Source organism: Pristiophorus japonicus, chromosome 1 (assembly GCF_044704955.1).
Source record: "Pristiophorus japonicus isolate sPriJap1 chromosome 1, sPriJap1.hap1, whole genome shotgun sequence".
Classification (NCBI taxonomy): Eukaryota; Metazoa; Chordata; class Chondrichthyes; family Pristiophoridae; genus Pristiophorus; species Pristiophorus japonicus.
This window is the reverse complement of record NC_091977.1, coordinates 91841924-91855771: the sequence shown is the minus strand read 5'-3', so window position 1 is coordinate 91855771 and position 13848 is coordinate 91841924. Positions and strand designations below refer to the sequence as shown.

The following is a 13848-nucleotide window of genomic DNA, read 5'->3' as shown; positions in this document are numbered from 1 at the left end:
GGGGGGGGGGGGAGTGGAGGTCGGGTCGCCGGGGGGGACACGGGGAGGTGTCGGGTCGGGTGGGAGGTGCCTTATTCACGCAGCCCCAGTGGGGCCATTCGGCCAGGGCTAGGGGCTGCGTGCTTCGGCACCTCCCACAGTTTTGGGCGCCTGGAGCTACTGCACTTGCGCGCCCACTGTAGCGCGCATGTGCAGAGGTCCCGGCACTGTTTTCAGCGCAAGGACCTGGCTCTGCCCCCTACAGCTCGTGCTGCGTCGCGCCCAGCTCCAGAGGACCTGCAGGGAGCCGGAGAATAGGTAAGTACTTTTTAGGCGCACTTTCTGGCGCGAAAAACGGGCGTCCAGGTCCAGGCTGCGCCATTTTAGGCGAGGCCCGAAACTTGGGCCCTGTGTACCCTGGTTCTGGACTTCCCCAACATCGGGAACATTCCTCCCGCATAACCTGTCCAGTCCCGTCAGAATCTTATATGTTTCTATGAGATCCCCTCTCATCCTTCTAAACTCCAGTGAATACAGGCCCAGTTGATCCAGTCTCTCCTCATATGTCCTCATTGAATGATGGAGCAGGCTCGACGGGCCGAATAGCCTTTTCCTGTGCCTATTTCTTATGTTCTTATCTGTTAGCCATAAAATATACTTACTGTAATATATAGCTCACAATTGCATTGCTAGACACAAGAGAATGTGCAAGTTTGGTAGGCATCACAACTGCAGTAATTTTATAATACCTTTCCTTTTTACTTTCAGATGTGAATATAGTTTTAGACAGGAACATGCTTACATCAAGTGATTATTGCGTATCAATGTATTTACTTTAAAGAACTATATCCACACCAGTTCGACCAATAGTATTCTTATCACAGTTAATTCAGCTTACCTTCTAGAGCTTGATTATCACCTCTAAACACCTGTTTTCTTGTTCTATGTAAAGCCTTGAAAAGCTGTAATACCTTCCAAAGCAAAAAGATATGAAGAGACAGATATATTCCAGTAAAGTATTAATATTTGGCCTACAATTTCTTATCACTATCAATTGACAAAAGCATCTAACCTAATAACAGGTCTGTCAGCATCATAAAAACTAGTTATAGTACACAGTTAGTGTCAAATCCAGGCAACTAGTATAAAACTCTGGAGTAAAGTCAGACATATTGAACACTGTAAAAAGGTGCAAGACTTCAGCTTCACACTTGCAGCTGGTGCTGCAGCTGGTCTGTCCCCCTTCCCATCCATGAGCTTATTGTGAATGTTGGCATCAACATCATGGCCCTGATGGAAACCTGGTCGAGGGGCGATGACACCTTACTCTTAAATGAAGCCTCCCCGCCTGGCTATACCTTCCACCACTTGCCCAGCTCAGACTGCTGTGGTAGCTCTCATCAGCAAATCACACCTTGGTCTGTCCTCCTAACCCTCCAGCACTCTCCACCCCTTTCACCTCATTTAAAATTCTCATTCACTATCGGCCACCCAAGTACCATAAAAATGTTATAACCGAGATATCGTCACTGCTTTCCTCCCTCAGCCTCTGCACCAAGCGACTTATGATCCTCGGTGATTCCAACCTCCATCTCAATTCATCATGCTCTCTCTCCTGAGTTCACTCGCCTCCTGTCCTCCCTTAATCTCTCTCTCCATGTAAAATCCCCAACCCATATTCAGGCCAGCCCCTCGACCTTGCCATCTCTCGGGGCCTCGCTACTCCCATCGTGTCAATCGCAGATAAGGCCATCTTTAACCACTTCTACGTATCGCTCTCTACCCACATTCCCCACCCACCAACTTCCTCTGTGTCCGCACTTGGAAAAAACTCTCCCAACTCTCTTACAACTGCACTTACAAAATCCCAACTGCCCAGCCTTTGGTCCTCCAATCACCACAACATTTCTACAGCTACCGATCTGCTCAACCACACCCTCACCACCACCTTTGATCCCCTAGTCTCTATTAAAACAATTACTCTCTCTCACCCTGGCCGTTCCCCCTGGTATGGCCCTCATCTTCGTTCCTTTAATCCAAGGGACAGACTTGAACAGATATGGCTGGACCACATAAAGCATTATCAGGTCCTGCTCTCGTCTGCCAAAGTTGCCCACTATTCCAGTATAATTGTGAATGCAAAGATAAACCCTGGCTTTTATTCTCCACTGCTATCCGTCTCCTCCACCCTCACCTCCGACAAGTATGAGGAGCTCATGGAATTCTTTGTCTCTCAGATTGAGACCATCTGTTCAGCTGCCTCTACCACTTCCCTTCCTTCCCCGATCCCTCATGACCTTTCCGCACTCATCATGTCCATATTACCTCTAGACTTGACTATTTCAATTCACTCCTGGCTGACCTCCCACATTCTACCCTACGTAAGCTAGAAGTGATCCAAAACTCTGCTGCCTGTGTCCTAACTTGCACCAAGTCCCGTTCACTCATCACCCCTGTGCTTGCTGACCTACATTATCTCCCGGTTAAGCAACGCCTCAATTTCAAAATTCTCATTCTTATTTTCAAATCCCTCCATGGCCTCGCCCCCTCCCTATCATTGTAATCTCTTCCAGCCCCACAACCAGCCCCCACTCCCCCGAGATATCTGCGCTACTCTAAGTCTGCTCTCTTGAGCATCCATGATTACAATCACTCAACCATCGGTGGCCTTGCCTTCTGTAGCCTAGGCCCTAAGCTCTGGAATTCCCTGCTTAAACCTCTCTGCCTCTCTTTCCTCATTTAGGATGCTCTTTTAAACCTACTTCTAACTAAGCTTTTGATCCATCTGCCTTAATTTCTTATATGGCTCAATGTCAAATTTATTTGTCTCATAATACTCCTGTGAAGCACCTTGGGGCGTTTTACTACGTTAAAGACGCTTATATAAATAAAAATTGTTGTTGTTGTGGGTATGGTTCTTAATGAATACTTTGCATCTGTTTTCACAAGAGAGGGGCGATGCAGACATTGCAACCAGGGAGGAGTGTGAAATATTAGATGAAATAAATGTTGAGAGAGAGGAAGTATTAAGGTGTTTAGCAGCTTTGAAAGTGGATAAATCCCCAGGCCCGGATGAAATGTATCCCAGGTTGTTAAGATAACCAAAGTTGTAAATAGCAGAGGCTCTGACCATCATTTTCCAATCCTCTCTAGCTACAGGTGTGGTGCCGGAGGTCTGGAGGACTGCTAACATTGTACCGTTGTTTAAAAACGGAGAAGGGGATAGACAGAGTAGTTACAGGCCAGTCAGCCTAACCTCGGTGGTGGGAAAATTATTGAGAAAAGTTCTGAGGGACAGGAACTTCATTTAGAAAGACATGGATTAATCAAGGACAGTCAGTATGGATTTGTTAAGGGTAGGTTGTGTCTGACTAACTTGATTGAATTTTTCAAGTAGGTAACCAGGAGGGTCAGAGGGCAGTGCGTATGATGTAGTGTATATGGATTTTAGCAAGGCTTTTGATAAGGTCCCACATGACAGACTGGTCATGAAAGAAAAAGCCCATGGGATCCAGGGCAAAGTGGCAAGTTAGATCCAAAATTATCTCAGAGGCAGGATGCAAAGGGTAATGGTTAATGGGTGTTTTTGTGACTGGAAGGCTGTTTCCCGTGGGGTTACGCAGGACTCAGTACTAGGTCCCTTGCTCTTTGTGGTATATATCAATGATTTAGATGAATATAGGGGGTCTGATTATGACGTTTGCAGATTATACAAAAATTGGCTGTGTGGTTGATAATGAAGAACGAAGCTGTAGACTGCAGGAAGATATCAATGAACTGGTCAGGTAGGCAGAACAGTGGCAAATGGAATTCAATCTGGAGAAATGTGAAGTAAGGTGAATGATTAGCCATGATCTTATTGATGGTGGTGCAGGCTCGAAAGGCCGAATGGCCTACTCCTGCACCTATTTTCTATGTTTCTAATGTATTTGGGGGAGGGCTAACAAGACAAGGGAACACACAATAAATGGTAGGACACAGAGAAGTGCAGAGGAACAAAGGCACATTGGAATGCATGTCCACAGATCCCTGAAGATAGCAGTCCAGGTAGATAAGGTGGTTAAGAAAACATATGGAATACTTGCCTTTATTAGCCGAGGCACAGAATACAAGAGCAGGAAGGTTATGCTTGAACTGAATAAAACACTAGTTAGGCCACAGCTAGAGTATTGCGTGCAGTTTTGGTCACCACATTACAGGAAAGATGTGATTGCACAAGACATGATACACCGGAGATTTAACACAATGTTGCCTGGATTGGAGAATTTTAGCTATGAGGAAAGATTGGATAGGCTGGGGTTGTTTTCTTTGGAACAAAGGAGGCTGAGGGGAGACCTTATTGAGGTATATAAAATTATGAGGGGCCTAGATAGAGTGGATAGGAAGGACCTATTTCCTTTAGCAGAGGGGTCAATAACCAGGGGGCATGGATTTAAAGTAATTATAAGGAAGTTGAGGGGATTCGAGGGGAATTTTTTTCATCCAGAAGATAGTAGGGATCAGGGACTCACTGACTGAAAGGGTGGTAGTGGCAGAAACCCTCACCAATCCTGGCCATGACTTGCATCATTTTTTTTGGAGTAAGTTTTTTTTCTGGCATAAGTTAAAAAATGCCATTTCCCCCCCAAAATTTGCTCCAGAGTAAGTCAGTTAGGTACGATTTTTTTTTTAGGTCAGTTTTTTTTCCACAAGGGGGTGTTCCCAGACACTTATACCAGTTTTGGCCTTTTATACCACTTTGGCCAGCAAAAACCTACTCCAAATCGACTTAGGTCAGCGTATGTGGCCAGTTCTGAAAAACCTTGCGGGCAGTGAAGAAAAAGCAGCGCACATTCGGCAGACATTAGGGTAGGGATAGGGGAGGGAAAGGAACTGGAGAGAATCTCAACAACCAAGCACCAAACATTGCAAGGAAAAGCTCAAACAATTAAAATAGTAATAAAAATGAGAAATGCGAGCTGATGCCACAGAGGGGTGGCCAGAGAGACACTTTTTCTCCCCCCCAAAAACACTCTTTCTCCCCCCCCCCACAAAACTCTCCTCCTCCCCCCCTCCCCCAATACAGTCTTTTTCTCCCCCCCACCCAAAAACTCTCCTCCTCCCCCCAGCCCCCGCCGCAAAACTCTCCTCCTCCTCCTCCTCCCCCTCCCCCAATCAAAAGTCTCAAGCACGGCCACACAAGCACAGCCACTAAATAAAAAATAAAAGCGAAGTTCTCCCTGCCCGGGAACTCAGCGGGTTGGCCAGCCGGTGCGGGAGTCCACTCGGCCGGGGATAGGGTGTGGCGAGATCAGGCGTCTGTTCGGCCGGGGATAGGGGCTGCGAGCATCGGCTCCTGCTCACAGCCCACAGGACGCGCTGGGAGGGCAGGAGCATGCGCGCAGCCCTCACTGAGCATGCGCGCAGATGCCGGCAGTGCTTTGCGCGCTGGCCTGTTGCTCCGGCCCCCCCCGCTTCAGTCTCCACGCCACGTCACAACTCCGGGGACTCCGAAGAGCGGCCAGGCTGGGGCCCCTTTTTTCTGGCGCCCTTTCCAGCGCGCAAAGTCGGCGTGCTTCAGGTTAGTATGCCGAAAAAATAGCTTGGGCAATGTTGGGCCCCACATTTAAAAGTACTTGGATATGCACTTGAAGTGCTGCAACCTACAAGGCTATGGTCCAAGAGCTGAAAAGTGGGATTAGGCTGGATAGTTCTTTGTTGGCCGGCACAGACACGATGAGCCAAAATGGCCTCCCTTCCGTGCTGTAAATTTTTGTTTTATGAAATTGTTCCTGGGCAGTCTTCTATATAACCTGGGAACTTGTTAAACTGCTTAATACTAGTAAAGGGACAATTTATTAACATTAAATGTAAACTGAGGAGCATGGCTTGTATATATTGTCTGACTAGACGGCAGACTTGAGCTGGTAATATAATTCAGGCCTATTTTGGTGGGAATAATTATCAAACCAGAATGTGTAGTCTAACAGCATCGAAAGAAATACATATTGAACAAGATGGTCAAAGAGTGAAATAAACTGCAAAACTTTTTAAGTGAATGGAGCTATTTGGTTTTAAGAGTGGCAAGCATTACAACAGGCTACATTTTTAAAGTAAAACAAATAATTGTCACTCTGCCACATCGTCCGCATGCTCGACATGAGACTCCCAAAGCAAACGCTCTATTCGGAACTCCTATATGGCAGGCGAGCCCTAGGTGGGCAGAGGAAACGTTTCAAGGACACTTGCAAAGCCTCCTTGATAAAGTGCAACATCCCCACTGACACCTGGGAATCCCTGGCCCAAGACCGCCCAAAGTGGAGGAAGTGCATCCGGGAGGGCGCTGAGTACCTCGACTCTCGTCGCCGAGAGCATGCGGAGGACAAGCGCAGGCAGCGGAAGGAGCGTGCGGCAAACCAGACTCCCTACCCACCCTTTCCTTCAACCACTGTCTGTCCCACCTGTGACAGAGACTGTAATTCCGGTATTGGACTGTACAGCCACCTGACAACTCACTTTTGGAGTGGAAGCAAGTCTTCCTTGATTTCGAGGGACTGCCTATGATGATGATGTAACAGCCTTCACTGCAGATACAATAATCCAACAGATCAGCCTGATCTAAGTGATTTGGGGAACAGGTTCGAGGGTCTGAATGCCCCACTTCTGTTCCTCTGTCCCAAACTACTTTTTGGCGTCTGGAGAAACAATCGGTGCTTTGCGCCTTCTCGATCTGAGTCTTTGCAGCGTTAGGTTAAATCATCCCGGGCGCAATGTCAATGAGACGAACACTCCGGAGCGGTCTCTGACCACAGCGGGCAGCAGGGGAGCCAGCCTCTGCCTCTCTGCCGCTGCCGCTGCCGGCGATCCGGGCTCACGCTGCTTCCCAGGGACAGACAAAAGCCGCGCGCTCACCTTGCCGCGCGTGTCCATGGCGCGAGTCCCGGGCCCCGGCCCTAGCCCTGCCGCAACAGTGCAGCAAACCCACCTCCGTATAGTCGCTGCCGAGGGACAAACCACCGCACAGCGTTGTCGAAATTGAGACTTTGCAAAGTTTTCAAAAGGCAGGCCAGTCACCAAGATATGTAGATCAGTTTAGCATGAAGAGGGCAGTGCAGCGCGGTGCGGGGATTTTGTAGAGTGCAAACGTAATTGTACTAGCTGGAGAGTTTAGCTCTATGTGCCAAACGACTGTTCTGACGAGAGGTCATCGACCTGAAACACTAAAGGAACGAAATTGCCTTCCTCCTTCAGGTCCATTACCGCCGATGGAGCGACCCATCAGAAATTGCCCTCAGGTTTCCGCTCCGCCCGTGTTCCCACCCCTTACCGCCCGGTATGACCCCTTTCTGTCACGCGAGGTAAATTGCCTCGTGGGAGCGACCGCCGCTCAGTGCCCCTGACAACTTTTCCTGGCTGCCAGGGGCTGGGCAGCGCATCCGCCCTTAAAGGGGAGGGCGCTTCGCCACGGCCACCATTTTATTTTAACTGTCGACCGACTCTGAAGTCTGTTCGACAATGGCGGCCACAGGTTCGGCTGGGCTGAGCTCGCAGCAGCCCTCCCCCTTTAACTGAAGGGCAGGGACATTGCTACGCCATTAGAGTTGCACTGGCATACTCAGCGCGGCGCTGATGACACTGCCCGCCTTCTGTCCTGCTCCCGACCCACTTCTGCCCCTCAGCCGCCCCAAACACCGCACAGACAAATTAAAAAAGTTAAAGAGGCCATGAATTGGGGCATAGAATAATAATTTATTTCGAAATGTGCGCCCCATTTAGGGCGGAGGCCAATTTCAGCCCCTAATTCTGTTGCTCTCTCCACAGATGCTACCTGACCTGCTGAATATTTCCAGCAATTTCTGTTTTTTATTCCAAGTGACTGTCTTAATTTCTTTATATCTTTTTAAAAGTGGCGTAGAAATTTGATTTTAAAATTTCCAGCCCCTCGAGCCTGTTCCACCATTCAGTTAGATCATGGCTGATTTGCAACTTAACTTCATCCATCCCCATTGGTTCCGTAATCCTTCGTACCCTTGCCCAACAAAAAATCTATCAATCTTAGTTGTGAAATTTTCAATTAGCCTAGGCTCAACAGCTTTTTGGGGAAGAGTTTCAGACTGCCACTACCCTTTATGTGAAGAAGTGCTCTCTATCCTCACCCCTGAATGGCCGAACACAACTTTTAAAGTTATGTCCCTTTGTGCTGGTCTTCCTCACTTAGAGGAAATAGTTTATCTCCACCCTTTCCCACATTACAACAGTGACTACACTCCAAAAGTACTTCATTGTCTGTAAAGCGCTTTGAGACATCCAGTGGTCGTGAAAAGTGCTATATAAACCCAAGTCTTTTTTTTAATCAAATCCTTTCATCATCTTAAACACCTCAATTACACCTCTTAATCTTCTATGCGCAAGAGAATACAAACCTAGTTTATGCAACCTGTCCTCATAATTTAACCCTTTTAGCCTCGGTATAATTTTGGTAAATCTGCACTGCACCCCCTCCAAGGCTGATATATCCTTCCTGAGGTGTGGTGCCCAGAACTGAATGCAGTACTCTAAATTGGATCTAACCAGAACGTTATATAACTGTAATGTAACTTTCATCCCTTTGAATTACAGTCCCCTTGAAATAAAGACCAATATTCTATTAGCCTTTATAGTTTTTTTTTAATCTGTCCACTAGTGTTCAGTGATTTCTGTACTTGGACCCCTACATTACAACAGTGACTACACTTCAACAATACTTCATTGGCTGTAAAGCACTTTAGTTTGTCCTGAGGTCATAAATGGCACTATATAAATGCAAGTCTTTATCTTTTAAATCTCTCAGCTCCTCTACAGTTCTTAGTTTCTGGCCATTTAGAAAATACTCTGATTTATATTTCTTAGATCCAAAGTGGATGACCTCACATTTCCCCATATTGAACTCCATCTGCCAAAGTTTTGCCCACTCACTCACTCTATCAATGTCCTTTTGCAACTTTCCGCTCCCAACTACACTATTTACTGTACCACCTAACTTGAATATATCACTCTTCCTATTCTTTATCGAAGTCATTTATAAATATAGTGAAAATCTGAGGTCCCAGTACAGATTCCTGGCGGACATCACTAGTCACAACCTGCCACATGTAGTACATACCCATTATTCCTACTCTGTCTCCTAACCAATTTCCTGCCCCTGTCAATAGGTTGCCTCGAATTGCATGTGCTTTCATTTTTGTTAGCCGTCTCTTATGTGGAATCTTACTGAATGCCTTCTGGAAGACCATATAAATAACATCATAGGCACTCCCTTATCTACCACGTTAGTTACCTCCTCAAAAAATTCAACCCCATTTATTAGACATGATTTAGCTGTTAAAAATCCATGCTGGCTCTCTCTGATAAGTTCACGTTTGTCCAAATGCTCAGTAGGTTCCCCACACCAGCCGTAGTCTAAAGGTCTATAAGTTCCTAGTTTATCTCTCTTACCCTGCCTCAATAGTGGAGTGACATTGTCAATTTTCCAATCCAAGGGGAAAATTTCTGAATTAAAAGTTTTGGAAGATCATGACTAAAGCATCTACAATTTATTCACATTTTAGTACCCAGGTGGAAACCATCAGATTCTGGAGATTTGTCTATCTTTAGTCTCATTACTTTCTCCATTATCATTTTCTAACGTATTAAATCTAGTAAATTCCACCCCTTGATTTAGTTTTACTTTTTCTCATAATTCTGGTACTTTATCTTCATCCATTACTGTGAAGATATATCTTTACCAAGTAACTATTTAGCAAGTCTGCCATTTGCTGAAATTTGACAGACGGGTAATTAAGAAGTACGAAGGACAGAAAATGCATGCTAGATATTCTCATTATTAAATTCCATTGCCAGTTCTCCTCATTGTGCACCATAATTTCAGCAGATGATTCTCAGAAACCACAGACCTTCTGAACATAAGAAATGGGAGCTGGAGTAGCCCATTCACCTCCTTTATCTTTGAACTGGGATTGTTGTAAAAGGCTGGACATTGTTACATCGCCACCTCTGAAGCAAGTATGAATAACAGACGGCCTTTTTTTTTTAAAGAGATACTGCAACAGCGCCAACTCTGGAGCAAGATTTTATTTTTTATAGTTTTACCCATTGATTTTAATGGGCTAGGCACATTAAAGTGTTACCAACTCAAGCACCGGCAAAGTGGATGTGTTGGCCTCTTGCGCAAAATTCCACTCTTTGACTTTGTTTTCTGAGTAGTCGATCATAATGGGGCGGAAGTACAGCGGAGAGCAGAAGTTCACACACGAGAGGTGCGGAAGTTGGGAGCGGGCAGAGTGTTCACCGCTATCAGTCACAACGTGTTACAACGTGTTGTAACTTCTATATTACTGCAGATGTAGAGAACACGTGGAAAACATTACCAAACTTCATCCTTGGTCAGGGATTGCGACATTTCTTTTTCTTCCACAGAGAAATGGGCGTAGGAAAGAAAGACTTGTATTTTACACAGCATTTCACGACTTCAAGACCTCCCAAAGCACTCTACAGCCTATGAAGTACTTTTCAAGTGTAGGCACTGTTATAATTTAGTAATGCCAGAGATGCTGTAATCGTGACCATCTTTAAAAAAGGGGACAAGTCCGACTGCAGCAACTACAGAGGAATCTCCCTGTTGTCAGCCACTGGGAAAGTCATTGCTAGAATCTTCCTCAACCGTCTTCTCCATGTCGCTGAGGAGCTCCTCCCGGAGTCACAGTCCACTATGGGGTACAACAGACGTGATCTTTACGGCACGATAACTGCAAGAGAAATGCAGGGAACAGCACCAGCCTTTGTACATGGCCTTCTTTGACCTCACAAAAGCCTTTTTTGACACTGTTAACTGCGAGGGACTAAGGAGCGTCTTCCTCCATTTTGGCTGCCCCCAAAAGTTTGTCGCCATACTCCTCCTGCTCCACGATGACATACAAACTGTGATCCTGACCAATGGATCCATCACAGACCCAATCAACGTCCGGATCGGGGTCAAGCAGGGCTGTGTCATCGCGCCAACTCTCTTCTCGATCTTCCTCACTGCAATGTTCCACCTCACACTCAACAAGCTCCCCGCTGGAGTGGAACTAAACTATAGAACCAGTGGGAACCTGATCAACCTTCGTCGCCTCCAGGCCAGATCCAAGACTCCCATTCTCTGTTGGCGAACTACAGTACGCGGACGACGCTTGCGTCTGCGCACATTCAGAGGCTGAACTCCAAGTTATCGTCAACATCTTCACTGAGACATACAAAAGCATTAGCCTTACACTAAACATCCGTAAGACAAAGGTCTTCCACCAACTTGACCCCAACACACACCACCCGGTCATCAAGATCCATGGCGCGGCCCTGGACAATGTGGACCACTTTCCATACCTCGGGAGCCTATTATCAGCAAGGGCAGATATTGATGACGAGGTTCAACACTGCCTCCAGTGCGCCAGCGCAGCCTTTGGCCGCCTGAGGAAGAGAGTGTTCGAAGATCAGGCCCTCAAATCTGGCACCAAGCTTATGGTCTACAGGGCGGTAGTGACACCTGCCCTCCTGTATGGCTCAGAGACGTGGACCATATACAGTAGACACCTCAAATCGCTGGAGAAATACGACCAGCGATGCCTCCACAAGATCTTGCAAATCCCCTGGGAGGACAGATGCACCAACGTCAATGTTCTCGATCAGGCCAACATCCCCAGCATCGAAGCACTGACCACTTGACCAGCTCCGTTGGGTCGGCCACAATGTTTGCGTGCCCGACACAAGACTCCCAAAACAAGCGTTCTACTCTGATCTCCTACACGGCAAGCGAGCCCCAGTTGGGCAGAGGAAATGTTTCAAGGACACTCTTGAAACCTCCTTGATAAAGTGCAACATCCCCACCGACACCTGGGAGTCCCTGGCCAAAGATCGCCCTAAGTGGAGGAAGTGCATCCGGGAGGGCGCTGAGCTCCTCGAGTCTCGTCGCCGAGAGCATGTAGAAAACAAGCGCAGGCAGCGGAAGGAGCGTGCGGGAAAGCAGACTCCCCACCCACCCTTTCCTCCAATGACTGTCTGTCCCACCTGCGACAGAGACTGTAATTCCCATATTGGACTCACCTGAGAACTCATTTTTGGAGTGGAAGCAAGTCTTCCTTGATTTCGAGGGACTGCCTCTGATAATGTAGGAAATGCAGCAGCCACTTTTCACACAATGTCCCACAAACAGCAATGTGATAATGACCAGGTAATCTGTTTTTAGTTGTTGGTTGAAGGATAAAAATTAACCAAACACCCGGGAGAACACCCTTGTACTGGACCCCTATTTAAAAGAGCTAACAAAATGCTGATTATTTCCTTTAAAAGGAGAAATTGCTGATTAAAAACAAGCTAATTGATTATAGGGTTAATATTGACCTAAATAATCAAATACTTGACAAAAACTAAGATTCGAACCTTTTCCTGATGTTTGATGTCCTGGAGTTACATTTGGTCAGGTTTATCTTTTTTGTTTTACCTCCCATCGAAGATTAAACACATGGGGACGAAATTGTCCCCTGTCGGAAACGTGGCGCACTTACCGTGTTTGAGCTGTTTTCACCAGTGCGGTGGATGTGTTGGCCTCTTGTGCAAAATTCAGCTCATTGGCTTTTTTTTACCGCGCAGCCTGGAAGTCGATTATAATAGGGGTGGAAGTGCAGGGGAGAGCGGAAGTTCGCACTCTAGAGGGACGGAAGTTGGGAGCAGGCAGAGTGTCCACCGCTGTCAGTCATCAGCATAACGCTGATGAAATAATCACGTTGGCGGGTCACCATGCCTCTCCCCTTCACTTAAAGGGGAGAGCTGCTGCGAGGGTTTTGGCCGGGCCAGCGGGATGGGGTGCCAGGCTGCCTGTTGGTGGCCCAGCTGAACCTGGGGCCATAATATTCGGCCAACCTGGCAGTCTGCCGACAAAAATAAGTAAGATGGCGGCCGCGGCAGTGCGCCCTCTTCTTTAATGGTGGCCGCACCGCCATTTTGAACACACTGCAATCACTGACACAAAAAGCTCTTGGCAGCAACATTTTCTCGGCGGAATTTTGCTTTCGGTGGGGAACATAGGTGGTGCTCGCTCTGATAACGCACTTAGGATGGATCGTCAGCAGTGGGGCAGAAGTGGGGAGAGCGAGTCACCACCAGGATACCGCAGGAGGGCAATTTTCAAAATGGCGGCCATTTGACGAAAAATCGGCGGCCATGCCACTCTGTAGCATTGGCGGTAACAGGGACAATTTCGGCCACAAACAGTGTCATCATCATCATCATAGGCAGTCCTTCGGAATCGAGGAAGACTTGCTTCCACTTTTAGAATGAGTCCTTAGGTGGCTGAACATTCCAATACGAGAGCCACAGTCCCTGCCACAGGTGGGACAGTCGTTGAGGGTAAGGGAGGGTGGGACAGGTTTGCCACACATTCCTTCTGCTGCCTGCGCTTGTTTTCTGCATGCACTTGGTGGTGAGACTCGAGGCACTCAGCGCCCTCCCGGATGCACTTCCTCCACTTAGGGCGGTCTTTAGCCAGGGACTCCCAGGTGTCGGTGGGGATGTTGCACTTTATCAGGGAGGCTTTGAGGGTGCCCTTGTAACGTTTCCTCTGTCCATCTTTGGCTCGTTTGCCATGAAGGGGTTCCAAGTAAAGCGCTTGGTTTGGGAGTCCCGTGTCTCGCATGCGGACAATGTGACCTGCCTATGCAAAGCATGGACCTTACGCTAAACAGTGTAAATTGTATGCGGGCTGTTACATTCAATGAGCTGAATAACTTTCTCTCATTCTACATGTTCTTCCTGTCGTTGTCACCTATCCGATTTAAAAAAAAAATATGGATGGTGCATTTGAGTCAGGGAATTTAAATTTGG

The 13848-nt window shown here is 47.2% G+C and overlaps 1 protein-coding gene across 2 annotated transcripts in view; it reads right to left on the bottom strand.

Annotated features, from left to right (window-relative positions):
- The window catches only part of lyrm7 (LYR motif containing 7), a 37439-nt gene extending 30497 nt beyond the window's left edge, over positions 1–6942 (bottom strand). For both annotated transcript variants that reach the window (XR_011593403.1, XM_070881662.1), the window contains exons 1-2: positions 6871–6942; positions 878–950 (exon numbers count right to left, since the gene is read on the bottom strand). Coding sequence is in view for 1 of the 2 variants with exons in the window: in XM_070881662.1 (XP_070737763.1) it covers positions 878–950; positions 6871–6888 (91 nt within the window). In the remaining variant the exon portion in view is untranslated. The remainder of the gene's footprint in view (positions 1–877; positions 951–6870) is intronic.
- Positions 6943–13848: the final 6906 nt, after the last annotated feature.